Consider the following 15829-nt stretch of genomic DNA (forward strand, 5'->3'; position numbering starts at 1 on the left):
CTTTCGGCGGATGCACGCGTGCCCCCTCTTCATTAATGATTCTGACATCAGGCGTAGGCGGTTCGAGTTCCCTAGGTCATTATTGCGAGATTTCAACGGGTGCTTTTTTGCCAAACTCGAGGCGTCCCTTTTGAATCTTGCCCGTTCATATGAGCGGCCAAGATTGCTTCTCTTATTTCTTCCCCCCCTATAAATATTCACCTTCTGCAAATTTTCAAAAAATTTCTCCCTTTCTACCTTCGTGCTCTCCCCCTTGGTAATTTTTTCGACGATCTGCTTTTTGAAACAGAGCCCTTGCTTCCCGTGTCCGTCTTTCTTCCTAACAAAGGTACTTTCTTTTCCACTTATTTCATCAATTTTGTCTTTTCCCGCCGTTCCTACGTACATGTCTTCCTATTCCCCCGATCCTTTTGGTCAAAAAATGTCTTCTGGCCACTCTCCCGGGGAGGGGGATGAGGGTCCCGCCCTTACCATTTCTTCTAGTGAAGTTATGCCTATTCCTTCTTCTTCGGAGGAAGGCCTCATTTCTCTTCTTCGGGTGAACTTTTGAAGGTTTCCAAAAAGAGGGTTAGGGATGATCTCCCATCTTCGGTGAGGAGTGGTTCTCCTTCACTGTCTGAGGGGCGAGATCCAGATGATCAATGGGGGCCCAGCACTTTAAGTGAAGTGGACTTGGTTAACTTAGCTCGCGACATAGGTCTCCCTTCTGATATTGAGTTGGTTCTCCCCTCTCGGGATGACCGTCCACTCAGCCCTCCCTCAGGCTTTAGTACTTGGTTCTCGGAACAATTTTACTTCGGTCTATCTTTCCCCATCTCACCTTGGTTTTCCGAAATAGCCCAAATATGCAACGTGTCCCTTAATCAATTTCACCCTCATGCGATAATTATTATGACCGGGTTTCGCATGCTTTGTGCCTGGTCTGGTGTGATGCCCACTCCAGCTCGATTTCGAAGTGTCGTGGTATTGAAAAACTCTAGTCCTTTCCATGTTTCGATTTCTGCTCGTCCGGGCTACAAAGTGTTGATGCCGCCCAATAAAACAGACGGGTGGCAAGGCCATTATTTCTTTGCTAAAGATCCCATTGATACTCCTTATTTATGCCCTTGGGTTGCTACTTTACCCGAGAAAAAGAAAGGGAAACCCTTACCCATTTATGACTGGCTATTGAAAATGATTGCCCATTTTCAACCGAGCTACGGTCTTCCCAATACTCTTACAAGTTTTCCGTCGATGCTTCGCCACTTCTATTTCCATGACAACGGCACTCATGCTCTAACCCAAGCAGACTTAGGTAGGTAATAGATATGCTGCTAGTCTTACCTCGGCTTATTATTTATCCGGATTTTCAATTTCGTTGCTTCTTACTCGGCTATGCTATACTACTCAATATTGATAGCTACTCACCCCGTTTTCCTTATTTTATGGACAGATCTAAGGATGAAGAGGATGTTCCGAGGAAGTAAGCCGAGAACTCGCCCTTCTGAGTCGGAGCCTGGCTTTCAAGCTCCCAACTTCCAACGCCCGTTGGCTGTTGATTCCGATAAGAGGCAACCAGAAGAGGGTGCCTCCAAACCAAAAACCACCAAGAAAAATGCCGGACCCACACGTCCACGAGGTGTGTTATGAATAGAAGACCCTAATCCTCCCCAACAGTCATCAGCTTTAGTCATGGCTTCCTCCTCGTCTCCTCCTGCTAACGAAGAGGTGTTGGAGAATGAGCCTTCTTCGAAGAAGAGGAAGGCGGATCAAGCCCTTGGGCCGATCGGTTCGCACCCTCTTCCCAACTTCGCACTACATCTCTGCCAGAATACGGAGAACGCTATTGCCGCGTGCCGGGCCTTGGCTTTCCCTCGGGACGTCACTTTTTACCGTCAGATGAGTAAAGGGGATCGACTCGAGCTACTTTTGCACAATATCACTCAGGTCGGTAATAGTTAATCTATGTATACACAAATATAGGTGTACTTATATTCTTGCTTCCAACTAACCTTATCTAATTCTTCTTGTATTTGTAGCAATTCGCCATTGCTTTCTCGGGCCCACTGGGGTGGGATGACGTCTCGCGTGAGGCGTATGACAATCAAAAGAAAGAAGTTACTCAACTTCAGAAGGAGGTCCGAGCTCTGAAGGAGAGCTTAGCATTGGCAGAGTCATCGAAAGAGGGGTTATTCGCGGACGTGAGGCGAGAGCAGGAAGAGAAAAAGGTCCTGCAGGCAGAGAAGGACTCATTGGCATCCCACAATGCCAGTTTGGAAGAGAAGGCGAAGGTGCTCACCAACGACCTCTTTGTTGCCGGGATACAGGCATCTTCCAATTTCACCGAGGGTGCGAAAGAAGGGCATAGGCTATTTCCAGGGTCGTCGGAAGGGTTCCGCTTCATGCAGGAATTCGTTCGCCGCTTCTTCCATCGTCTATGGCGTTCAACAACCTTTACTCGGGAAGCTTCGAATCTAGCTCGCTTCTTCTTCTCTGCTGCTGTTAAAGCTGTTCAGAAGCGATGGAGCGGGACTGGTATCGAGTTTCCGTTGATCGAGGAGGATCTTGCCGAAGACCTTCCGAACAACGAGATTCCAGGTTTCGAAAGGGGATGTGAATGAAGACCCCGACCTGGAATGGTGGAAGCAAGTGTACCGGGAGCTAGTTGAGGATTTCTCTCGGCGGGGAACGTCATTAGTGATCATCGCTGATTACGTCGGAGATGTAGAGACCGTTGAGGCGGTGGCCAGCCTTAACGAAGCACGATTGAATCCTGCCTTAACTCCGTCTCCTCCTGCGGAAAACCCAAGCGAGGCGAGGACGGAGCCTTCCGAGACGAGAATGTCTAGGCTGTGTGTTTTTAGATATATTTTGGAACAATGTATTTTTCAATTATGCCTTTTTGTTTAGAACAATGCTCTCAATTATATGTAATTTGTTTTTGTGCTACTTATTTTGTTTCAGCAATTCGTTTACTTGGCTTTTTATTCTTTGTCTTTATTCGAAACTCCATATTTCCTTCATGTCTTTGTTTAACTCGGTGTTTCCATATTTCCGGTGGTCTACTAGATATGCTTTGATTTTGAAAAACCATTTTGGCCAGCTCGTTTAGCGATTCATTACTTACTTTAGCTGTTTTTACTTAACTTTTCTTTCTTCTCTTCTATCTTGATTTATCAGTCATTTTGGGACTTTGGTGATCAACTCGGTTTGTTTTTGACTTGGCTTGATTCAACGACTCGTCTTATATTTAGATCAACTCGATTTCTCGGTTTGCTTTCGGTTGGGCTCAATTTAACGACTCGCTTCATATTTAGGTTGGGTCGATTTCTCGACTCGCTTTTAATTCGGCTCGATTTAACGACTCATTTCATATTTAGGCTGGGTCGATTTCTCGACTCGCTTTTAATTCGGCTCGATTTAACGACTCGTTTCATATTTAGGTTGGGTCGATTTTTCGACTCGCTTTTAATTCGGATCGATTTAACGACTCATCTCATATTTAGGTTGGGTCGATTTTTCGACTCTCTTTTAATTCGGCTCGATTTAACGACTCATTTCATATATAGGTTGGGTCGATTTCTCGACTCGCTTTTCAATTCGGCTCGATTTATCGACTCATTTTTTAGTTAGCTCAGTTTAGTCCAACAGTTCGTTTTTCACTTAGCTCGATTTAACGACTCATTTTTTTAGGAAATAAATGACATAGAGGTTTTTTTTAACGTGGAAACCCTCCAAATAAGGAGAGCTCGTAAATCATGCGTTTATTGATGGTGCTTGCTTACAAAGTGTGTTCCCCTTTCTCCCTTTTTTTTTTTTTTTTACGCGAAGAAGCGTTTTAAATGGGCTATGTTCCATGCACGTGGCAGTGCTTTGCCTTCCATGTCTGTTAACTCGTATCCGCCACCAGCCAAGCATTTGGCAACTGTATACGGGCCTTCCCAATTGGCTTCTAGCTTGCCTGTGTTTTTTAGGGCGTCTGCTCGACGAAGGACTAGATCGCCAATCTGGAAAGTGCGAGACCGGACTCCCCTGTCATACCGGGCCTTAAACAAGTTTTTACTTCGTTCCATATGTAGGTAAGCCTCCTCTCGTAAATCAAAAACTTCGTCCAACTGTGCTCTCAGGGCGTCATTGTTTTTCTCGTTGTCAAACGTGGTTATGCAGAGTGTGTCAATGGCCACCTCGACTGGGATAACGGCTTCAGTTCCATAGGTTAATCGAAATGGTGTCTCACCAGTAGTGGCTTTGGCAGTTGTTCGGTAGGACCATAGGACCGATGGTATCTCGTCTACCTAACTTCCTCCCAGCTCATCTATCATTTTCTTGAGGCCATTGACGATGGTTCGGTTCGTGGACTCTACTTGCCCGTTAGCTTGAGGGTGCGCGACTGCTACGAATTTTTGTGTAATTTTCATTTCCTCACACCAAGCTCGGATCTTCTTTCCATTAAACTGGGTGCCATTATCCGACACGAGGCTCCGAGGTAAGCCAAAACGGCAGCAGATATTTTTCCATATAAAGTGCATGACTTCGTCCTCCGATATTTTCGATAAGGCCTCTACTTCAACCCACTTGGTGAAATAGTCCACTGCGACAATAAGGAACTTCTTTCTGCCTATCGTTTGCGGAAAAGGCCCTACCAAATCGATCCCCCATTGTGCGAAGGGGCATGGAGCACTCATGATGATCATTTCCTCTCCCGGTTTATGTATGAGTGGGGCGAACTTTTGGCACTGCCTGCATCGTCTGACATAGCGATGAGCATCTTTCTTCATACCGGGCCAGTAATATCCAGCTCGGTGTAACTTCTGTACGAGCGCCCGGGGTCCCCCATGCTCACCGCAACCACCTCTATGTACCTCGTTGAGGACATGCTCTACTTCCTTCTTTCCCAAACACCTCGCGTCCACCGTGGTGAAATTTCTTTTGTATAGTATTCCGTATCGCACATAGAAATGTCGGGCTTTGTATGCCAAGCGGTGTTGCTCTCTGGCCTTTCCAACTCGTTCTCCCCGAAAGTATGCGAATAAAGGAGCTCGCCAGTCGATTTCTTCTTCTTCGAGTATCGTGATTCCGAGAATTGGGGCGGGAGCAATGAGGATGGATATCTTTTTCTCAACGCAGTCGATAACCGACAACCCGATTTTAGCGAGGAAATCAGCTCGTTGATTGTCGTTCCTCGGAATTTGACAAATGGTGAATGCTTCAAAGGCTTCTTGGACAGCCCTTGCTTTACTTACATAACTCCGCATTCCGTCATTCTTTATTTCGTAGTCCCCTTCCAACTGATGTATCACAAGCTGGGAATCGGAATTTACTTGTATTACTCGGGCGCCGAGCTCCTGGGCGATTTCCATACCTCGGATAACAGCCTCGTATTATGCCTCATTATTGGAAACCCGCGGTAATTTAATAGCGAATTCGAGCTCCATTCCCGTGGGATCGATGATTATGACTCCTGCTCCTGCTCCTGACGCCGTAGAGGATCCATTAGCTACATAGACTTTCCACTCGTTCTCGATATGTATTCTGGTAGTTTCTCGGATAAAGTCCACCAGTGCTTGTCCTTTGACCGAAGTACGGGGCTGATATTGAATCTTGTATTGTCCTAACTCAACAGCCCATTTGACAATTCGCCCGGACGCCGTTGGTTGGCCCAAGGTTTGACGAAGTGGCAAGCTCGTGCAAATTACAATAGTGTGTGATAAAAAGTAAGGCCGCAGCCGTCGCGTGGTAAGGACCAATGCATAAGCAATTTTTTCGACTTCGGAGTATTTAGTTTCCGAGCTCGTTAGGATCCTGCTAATATAGTAAATCGGCAGCTGCCGGCTGTTTACCTCTTTAAACAGGACTGAGCTAACGGCTTCGTCGCCCACGGATAAATATACGAAAAGTATTTCACTCCTTTCGGGGGTGCTGAGGACGGGTAAGCGAGACAGTGATACCTTTAACACCTCAAAAGCGAGCTGGCACTCATTGGACCATTCGAACTGACCTGTTTTTCTTAAGACTTTGAAGAAGGGTAAGCTTTTATCGGCCATTCGCGATATGAAACGAGCCAAGGCCACCATTTTTCCTGCTAAGGATTGTACCTCTTTAATGGACCGAGGTGGTGTCATCCGGAGTACTGTATCTACTTTGTCTTGATTCACCTTGATGCCTTCTTGAGTAATTACATATCCAAGAAATTTTCCGGCCTTAACCCCAAATGCACATTTTTCGGGGTTAAGATTCATCCCATAAAGGCGAATGGTGGCAAATGTTTCAGCCAAGTCGGCAAGGTGTGTCGAACGCTTCTTGCTTTTAACCAACATGTCGTCCACGTAGACTTCTATGTTATGCCCGAGCTGGGCCCAGAACATCTTATCCATCAACCTTTGGGACGTAGCCCCTGCATTCTTTAAGCCGAATGGCATCACTACATAACAGTAGGTGCCGGTGGCTGTGATAAAACTGACTGCGGATTGATCTTTCTCGTCTAATGGGATTTGATGGTATCCTTGTGAGGCATCCATCATGCTGCCGGCCGTGGCGTCTACGAGCTGATCTATACGAGGTAGGGGGTAATCGTCCTTAGGACATGCCTTGTTCAAGTCTCGGAAGTCAATGCACATCTGCCACTGCCCAGTGGCTTTCTGGACCAGTACTGCATTAGATAACCACGTAGGGAACTGAATTTCCCGGATATGTCCGATGTCCAAAAGTCGCTGGACCTCTCGCTTAATGATTTCATCTTTTTCAGCCCCGAGGTGTCGTCGCTTTTGTTTTATGGGCTTACATTCGGGCTTCAGATTGAGTCTATGCACGGCGGTACGAGGTGCAATGCCAGTTAGGTCCCTTGATTGCCAAGCAAAAACATCCATATTGGATCTCAACAACGTTACCAGCTTATCTCGGAAGGACGGCTCCAAGTCCTTGCTTATCCGGGTCTGTTTAGATGTCCCAGGGACCAGATCGATTGTCATTAGCTCGTCCATCGGCTGTACGTGGATGACTTTGTCTTCGGGGTGGTTTCAGGGGCGTTTCTCGTCTCCCAGATCCTCCTTAGCAAAAGTGCCGCGTTGTCATTTTTCTGCCATTTTGATAACCTCGACATAACAAGATCTTGATTGGGCTTGGTCACCTTTGACTTCCCCTATTGCTCCATTCACAGGGAACTTGAGCTTTTGATGTATAGTAGAAGGGACCGCCCGGAAGATATGCATCATAGGTCGGCCTATCACGATGTTATACGAGGTGGGGGATCCTTCGACAATCACGAAGTTGACGGTCTGTGTCCGCGTGTGAGGCGGTGTCCCGATGCTGACCGGGATTTTAACCTGCCCAACCGGTGTTAGAGATCCTCCCGTGAATCCGAATATCAAGGTAGTAACCAGGAAAATTGGGAGGTCGAGCTCCATCTGTTGGAAACAATCATAGGAAATGACATCAACAGAACTTCCCGAGTCGACGAAAGCGCGAGCTACTTCATATCCGCCTACATTAATTGTGATGAGGAGAGGGTCGCAGTGAAAATCGTCAAGGTCTACGGCATCCTCTGGTCCAAACGGGATAGGGGGATATTTATGACATGGCGTTGCAGAGATCTGGCAGATCTGATGTTTATTTTTAATATCACCGAGGTGGCATCTTCTAGCTCGGTGGGTATCTCCCCCTGTTGGTCCTCCCGAGATCATTTGAATATAACCTCGCTTTGGCACTGGAGGTGGGGGTGGAACCCGAGCCGGATTTCCAAAATGAGCCTCTCGTTTTTGTCCTCGTGGGGGATCTATTTTTACAAAATCTTCGATTTTATTATCTCTGATAAGACGCTCCACCTCGTCTTTCAAATGTGAACATTTATCCGTTGTGTGGCCATACTCATTATGGAAACGACAAAAGGTACCCAAAGCAGGACTTCGGCGGGGTTCCTCTCGGGCGAACCGGGGCCAACGTAGGTCATTTCTCTTCTCAATCGCGCACAAGACATTAGATAAGGGGGCTATGAGGGACTGGTATGACTGATATCGAGGGCCCTTAATGTTTGGGGCACCATTTCGGCCGGATGTCGTATCTCTTCGCGCCAAAATGGGTTCCTTACCTTTCCTCGTCTCGTTTGACCTTAAACTTATGGCCTGATGAGATTCTTCTATCTTTTGTTGTCGAGCCTCCTCTAGGTTGATGAACCTAGACGCCCTTCCTAGCAAGTTGTCGAAATCAGGTGACGGTTCCAATGCCAAGGCTCGAAAAAATTCATCGTCCCTCAATCCTTGCGATAGGGCGGCCATTAGTACTTCGTCGCTAGTGGTGGGAACCTCTAGAGTTGCCGAGGTGAAACGCTTAATATAGTTTCGGAGACTCTCCTTCTCCCTTTGCCGAATGCTGAATAACGACAGCGAGGTTTTCTTGCATTTTTTCGAGCTGGCGAACTGGTTCATGAAGGCTTTGGTAAACTGCCCAAAGGAGTGTATGCTTCTCTGCGGCAATAGGCCGAACCAGGCCAGAGCCGGCCCAGCCAGAGTAGTGACAAAAGCTCGGCACTTCACCCCCTCAGTGAGCTGGTGGAGAGAGGTCGTATTGTTAAATCGGCTCAAATGCTCAGCAGGATCTGATGTACCATTATATTTGAACAAAATGGGTCGATAGTTCGGTGGTATGGGATCATCGTCGATGTGCTTAGCGAACGGGCTAGTTCCCTCGGAGGTTCGTTTTAGGCCGCTTCGTAAGGCCTTCAATTCGTTGATATCTCGCCTCAAGCTATCGACCTCGGTTCGGACATCCTGACTGCCACCTTCTTTACTTTCTGAATAACTGTTGCACTCGTTTTCGGCTCGCTCCTCGTTTGCAGGACGTCTGAGATCTCGTTTGGGTCTGTTCTCTTGGGGTGAAGACTGGGCATAGTTTCTGATGGCCGCGGTGATCATCGCTTCTACCTCACTTTTGGTATACACGCGTTCGTTAGTGGGAAGCGGAACAGGGATAGGAGACGTGAACGACTTCTTAGGAGCGGGCTCGCCATGCTGAAATTCAAAGGAGTGACTGTCAGAGAGGGGGAAAGTCTGGCCCTCTTTTGTGGGTGTAATTGTGCTGCCACCCGATTTATCCTTCCGAACAGGTGATGATTCAGTGATGGGTGCCTCGCGAGCTGCTGCGTCCAATTCTTTTTGTAAGTTCAGGATAATGGTGTCTCCTTGTTCCATTTTCTCTACGTCTATGGCTCAGATCTGGACTTCTGGGGGTTGATATGGTGTTTTTCCCGGAAGTTGTGTACCCAAGAATTCAGGCCTTCCCACAGACGGCGCCACTTGATTTGGTCCGTGAGACCTCCCTCTTCTTCAAGGCACGAAAGAGTCTTCCGACGAGAGCATCTGCAACGCCGGGAGGTGATCTCGGCGGGAAAGCTCCGACGGTCAAGTTAGTTATGTGTTTTTTAAGATATTATTACTGTAATATTGCGTAGAAGAGCATAAGTGAAAAAATGTTTGTTTCTTGGGGGATCCCCTCTATTTATAGATGTTGCTTTCTTGGCCTCCAAGGTTTCCTTTTTTAGGGTTTCTCTTTTCTCAAGTTATGTTTCTCGGGCCTTTATAATTTGGGTCTGCTTAAGGTTTATGTATTTTTTCTTCCTCCGATATCGTACTTCGGTTTTTCTCAACATCTGTTGCGAGCCACGGTATTCCGAAGTCTTAGATCGCTGTCCTGGGTCATAACTCGGTATCCTTTCTCGTTGCAGTAAATCGAATCTTCTTAGTTCGTACTTATTTACTTTAGTCAGAATGCCCCGTATCAAAGTTGAAGATCATATTAGATTTTGTTCTTTTTTTTTTTCTTTTTCGATTATTATATAAATTCAAAATTCAAATTCAAAACTTATTTGCAATTAAATTATTATTTTTTCTGAAATTATATACTGTTTAACTTTTTTGCCACAATTGTTGATGATTATTCCAAATATATATATATATATATATATATATATATATATATATATATATATATATATATATATACTTTCAATATTTACTTTTCACGTTCTCGTTTCATTAATATTAGTACAAAGTTGAACATAACAAATTCGTTCTACATTGGAAGTATAGAACCCTTGTTACAAAATGTTTTTTTTTTGTTCTTGATAAAACGACATTGAAAAAACAGAGCAAGTGATAATTTAGAAATTAAATAAATGCCACGTGTCAAAATGAGAATAACCCCGAAGAAAATCCATTTTCTTTTTTGGGGTTTGGAGATGCGTGGATTTTCAAGAACGATAATCTTATCATCTTATGATATGTTCGGAATTTTGCAGCATACATACATACTTACATACATACATACATACATACATACATACATACATACATACTTACTTACATACTTACATACATACATACATACATACATACATACATACATACATACATACATACATATTGTCGTAGATGTACGTAAATTGTGTATAAATATTAGCATGTTTACAGTTACATAAATTACCCGATGAACTTCACCGATATATCATATAGAACAAACCCTATATCTGAACAATTCGTTCTTACACATACACAAAAGTCGAACTTCAAAATTCGAGACGAACGAACAACTTTCACTCGTCTTCAAATATTTTGTACACAAATTCTCATGCAATTAACCACCCTCCTTCACGGCCATTTACTGCCCTATCGTCAACAAGAAAAATAAAGAAAATTTAAATATCTTATGTTCTCGAAAAACGGTTGCACCTCGTAAAGGAAAGTCAAGAAACGAACTTCTTGAATCTTTTATTAATATATACCCTTTTGCAGGCTGATTTTAATTAGTTTGAAATTGAGTTATTTTTAAACTTGCCTGCTACTGCTGCTGAAAAGAACGAGGTAAACGGGATCTTGAGATGCGAGATTGAAAAATTGTACGACGATGTAGGCGCACACGCTCACACTGAAGAAAAAAATAAAAAATAAAAAAAATACAGCAGCTTGTGTTATGATCTGAGGATGTCTGAAAATGGATGCGAAATAGCAGAAAAATATAACGGGACAAAAGTCGAATAATAATTAAGTACCTTCCGAAGCAGATGAACAAAAAGATCCAAAGTGCTGCGGTTTTATAATTAGATTCTTTATATGCCACCCAAACCTGATTGTACGGCAAATATTTAACAGCATTCGTCGAATTTCATATATATATGCTAATTTGTGTTATAAAACGAAACTGAATTTGAAGAATTATGTATCGAGAATTACCGATAAAGCAATAATGTTAACGTAGAAATCGACAAGTGTAGCTATCATCCACCTGCAGAAAAATGGTGACTTCTTTAAGAAATTGAATAAATAAAAGAGATTCCGAAGCTAACACGAAGCCTTCATATTAGGCTTGATCGACAATATAATTAATCAAAGCTTTTGTCAAATGTTTCGGGTTTAGGTTTCAAGTTCATGATTAAAAGTGGGCCCAGAATTTAATCAATCATAAGAAATATTATTACATTATATTAATATTATATTATCACGGGCGATGTAATTCTACACAACTGAATCAACCTTATCAATCCCATCAACATTCGCAAACGAGGCCTAATAATACAAGTATTGAAAAGAACAGTGCCGGATAAAATGGTAATTGTCGTATTTTTAGAGAAATTCGACTTTCTATATTATATATATACATAGAAAAAAGAACTTACGGAGTCAAAAGCTCTCGACGAAACGGAGATCCATCAGTGGCAATAGTGTAAATCAACGTGCCCAGCATAAGACAACCCAATAAACTGAAAATAACCCTTGCAACTACAACAGATAGTATACTCTTCGATTCTGTCCCATCCCTACGAGTTAAAAAAAAACATATATATATATATATATATATATATATATATATATATATATATATATATATATATATATATATATATATATATATATATATATATATATATATATATATATATATATATATATATATATATATCAGTAAAAACTCATGAGAATGAACCAACATGTCGAAAAAGACGAAGAATATATATTGATTAGTTACTAAAGTTTTGCATAACAAACGTAAATAAATTCAAGGGTAAATTACGACCACCACTGAGGTAAGGTCAAATTACGAAAAAACCCCTCATGTTTGGGTAATTACAACCACTCAACTATAAATCTTCTTACACGTCCACCTTTGCAGTGTCAAATTTAGTGGAATCTTCTAGATTATGTGGAATATTCTCCAGTTTGTAACTGAGTAGGGTCTATTTCATTTATCGTATAAAAGGATTGAATTATCGCATTACGAAACAAATATTAAAAACTATAGTAGTTGCTTACTTTTTCGTATTTTTCAGTAGAACAAAGTAAATAGGATCTTGTAGTGATTCTTGTGGAGAAAGCTTTAGGAACTGCATAACAATGTATCCGCATGCAGTAACGCTGCAAACAAGAAAACAAAATAAAAAATTACACATATAATTAACGAAACAAAGCGAAAAAAGTTAACGATAAATCAATTGATAAATCTACTTAAGAAACTTTCGACTGTAATTACTGCAATAAATGTTTCGTTCTTTCGTATGAGCTTTAGAGAGCAGCCTAACGATTGTTTCAATAATGCAAAAATCTGAACATAATTTTGACAATCGAGAGACGTTTTCGAGAAACTCGTAAAATTTGGAAAGAATTATAAGATGAAACATACCTTCCAAAACATATAAGCAAAACTATCCAAATCAACGAACGAATCCAGTTTGATTCTTTGTACACAATCCACGCCTGTTACACACCATGTGTTCATCAGGTGATAAATCAACATATATACATATACTGTACATATATTTATTTATGCAATTATGATGTCATAATAATCGAACAGTACAGCCCATTATGAGAAGAAAAAAGAAATTGCATACCGCTATTGCTAGGATAATGATATAGAAATCAATCAGAGTTGCTACCATCCACCTGCATCGGAAAAATTATCAATCAATTTTTTTTTTTTTTGCTGAATTCGAAATAGTATAGCAAAATAGAAAACATTAGATGACTCGGATTTTTTTGGAACAAGTAAGCCAATACTATATTAGCTAGCTATATTTCATCTTTCCAATAGAACAAATTATGCAGTTAGGTGTATGTTGAAATTATGATTGTACAGAAATCATAGATAAGTGCCATAGATAAGTGCAGTAGATGCTAGGAGTGTTCATTCGGTAAAACCGTACCGAACCGGTACTGCTTTTTACTGAATTAATTTGGTTTTTAGTAAAATCGAAAATATACTTTCTTATTTAAAAAATATAAAAAAAAATATTTAAAGAAACTAATTCTTGAATTTGACATTCAAATTGTCGAATTTCAATAATCGTCCCTAAAAGAAAAAGTGATTATCAATAGGCTAATTTGTAAATATGGAAAAAATTATCAATCTATAAGTATTTTATAATTTATTATAACCTTATTTAAAATAAAGGGTAAATTACAAACACCACTGAGGTATGTATGGTCAATTTACAAAAAAAAACCCTCTTGTTTGGATAATTACATCTACCCCTCAAATATGATTTTTTTCTTACACCACCACCCTTATGGTGTCAAATTCCACATAAGCATCTAGATTTCATGGAATGTAGTTTGTACTCGTTTTGTGTAAAAATACAGTTTCTGATGCACCACAATCTGATATATACAAGCCCAAAAACACATATTATGATCATCTTGCTTCAAAATGTAGAGTTCGAATGGAATAAAACGGGTACAAAAGTGATAATATTCCATATAATCTCAAAGATTCCACTAAATTTGAGGAGTTGAGGGGTGGTTGAATTATCCAAATAAGATGGGGGTTTTCGTAATTGACAATACCTCAGGGGTGGTTGTAATTTACCCTAAAATAAAAGAAAAAATCAATAAATATATATTAAATATTTCGGTATTTGATACAGTACGGTATACCGGGCATCAGTTCCGAATACTGTAAGAATACCGGAAATTTAAAAAAGAAAATTACCGAATACCGAACCAAATTTCCGATTCGGTACGGTTCGGTTGTTTTACCGACCAAGTGAACACTCCTAGTGGATGCTATCACAAAAAATCTACAATCAAATATTGGTCAAAGAAATAAATAAATCAATAATATAAGACAATTTAGCAATCCCACAAAATACTTATTTTTTTTTTTTATTTTTGTAAATTTATACACGTAAATAAATAGAATAATAGAGTGAAAATGATGATCACCAACCCAACTTTCCAGCTAAAAAATAAAAGAATTTAATGGCAGTTCTAAAATTGTAAATAAAATCATTCAGTGAAGCAAAAATTGCATATGATAACTGATCAAACACCCACAAGGCCACAACACCATTATTTAAATATAAATAAATAAATAAATAAATAAATAGAGAGAGAGAGAGTACGGGGTGAGGAGTTCTTTGCGGAAAGGGGATCCATCAGTGGCAACGGTGTAAATAACAGTGGCGGCAGTGACACATCCCAACACCATGAACGCACTCCTCAGCCCAATTGCAAGTGAAACCGCCATTGATGAGAGCTTTTTGAAGCTCTGAATTGTGTGTGGTTTTCTTTTATGGAAATAAAATTGTTGAAAAATATAAATGTAGAGAGAGAGAGAGAGAGAGAGAAGAGAGGGAATTTTGAGTATTGCGGTTTCAGCTTAGACCGGATATGGGATGGCCATGAATCCACGTCATCACCATTGGACCACTTTTTTAGTCCATTTATTTATTAATTAATTATAATTAATTAATCTGAAATGCTAATTGTAGCGGGACTTTTACTGAAATTGGTTTATTTGCAGCGGTAGTCTCATTTGTCAATTTTCTAACTTTCTAACAAAACCGAAACTCTCTCAACTAAAAAAAGTCGAAAACTTAGAATTTGAAGCTCGTTTGACAAATTCAAAAACGAACAACGACTTCTTCGATGGTTGATCCGGATAACTTTTATATGGTAAAAAAGAAAGAAAAACAATAAAACTTGGTGTAATCGTGCTATACATCACGAGAAGTATCAAAAAAAAAAGAAAAATAATTGGAGTTACCCGTGCTGTACAGCACGAGAACTTGGGTATTAATTTTCAATTTTTTTTTTTTTACTTTATTCCTTAGTATTATTAATTTTCATAATTAGGTAAGGGTGATGATGGTGATTTTGACGAAAAAATTGACGATGAATGTACAAACGAGTACAATAATCCGAATATGTGTTATCATGTTTCTCAAATAATTACAAAATTCGATATTTAGAAAAAAAATATTAAAAAAATATATATTAAAACTTTAAGTTCCCGTTCTATAGAACACGGGAACTTGAATAATCTTCAAGTTCCCGTGTTCTGCAGAACGGGAACTTCATGTTTTTTGAGTCCTCCGTTTTGCAGAGCACGAGAACATGAAGATTATTCAAGTTCCCGTGTTCTACAGCACGGGTGCTTCATATTTAAATTTTTTTTTTTCCGAAATTAAAAATTCAAAAAACAGTTTGAAGGTCCCGTTTTCAAGAGCACGAAATTTTGAATCTCCCGTTTTCTGGAGCACGAAAACTCGAAGAATATTCAAGTTCACGTGCTCTGCAGAACGGAGGATTCAAGCCGTTTGAATCTCCCGTTCTGCAAAGCACAGAAACTTGAATTTTCTTCGAGTTTCCGTGCTCCAGAAAACGGGAGATTCAAATTTTTTTATTTTTTTCGAAATTTTGCTAGATCTAATCCTAAACATGTGTTTTTACCTAAATTGGAAATAAAACTAATTAAAAGTAGTAGGATATTGAAAATTTACTGGAATCGAGCCTCGTTTGCTACGGTTTGAATGTCGAAAAAATTTACGAAATTAGAATTTCTAGAGAGTGTTTGGGAATAGGAGAGA

At 40.7% G+C, this 15829-nt stretch overlaps 2 protein-coding genes across 3 annotated transcripts; both read right to left on the reverse strand.

Annotated features, from left to right (window-relative positions):
• Positions 1 to 7046: 7046 nt before the first annotated feature.
• Positions 7047 to 9161, reverse strand: LOC105973286 (uncharacterized). The gene has a single exon (XM_012998308.2). The coding sequence runs from the start codon at positions 9159 to 9161 to the stop codon at positions 7047 to 7049; it is 2115 nt and encodes a 704-aa protein (XP_012853762.2).
• Positions 9162 to 10391: 1230 nt separating this feature from the next.
• On the reverse strand, positions 10392 to 14657 carry LOC105972611 (uncharacterized). Of its 2 annotated transcripts, none has more exons than XM_012997578.2 (9): positions 14363 to 14657; positions 12854 to 12905; positions 12643 to 12716; positions 12276 to 12377; positions 11642 to 11782; positions 11199 to 11250; positions 11018 to 11091; positions 10804 to 10893; positions 10392 to 10634 (listed from the first exon to the last, which is right to left on the reverse strand). In XM_012997578.2, exons 1-9 carry the CDS (start codon positions 14485 to 14487, stop codon positions 10595 to 10597), a joined length of 750 nt encoding a protein of 249 aa, XP_012853032.2. In that variant the 5' UTR covers positions 14488 to 14657; the 3' UTR covers positions 10392 to 10594. The 2 variants fall into 2 exon arrangements, with proteins under 2 accessions (XP_012853032.2, XP_012853033.2); XM_012997579.2 differs by having other exon boundaries at positions 10392 to 10629; positions 14363 to 14595.
• Positions 14658 to 15829: the final 1172 nt, after the last annotated feature.

This window comes from Erythranthe guttata, chromosome 3, assembly GCF_056151865.1.
Source record: "Erythranthe guttata isolate IM_541 chromosome 3, IM_541, whole genome shotgun sequence".
In the NCBI taxonomy this organism is placed as follows: Eukaryota; Viridiplantae; Streptophyta; class Magnoliopsida; order Lamiales; family Phrymaceae; genus Erythranthe; species Erythranthe guttata.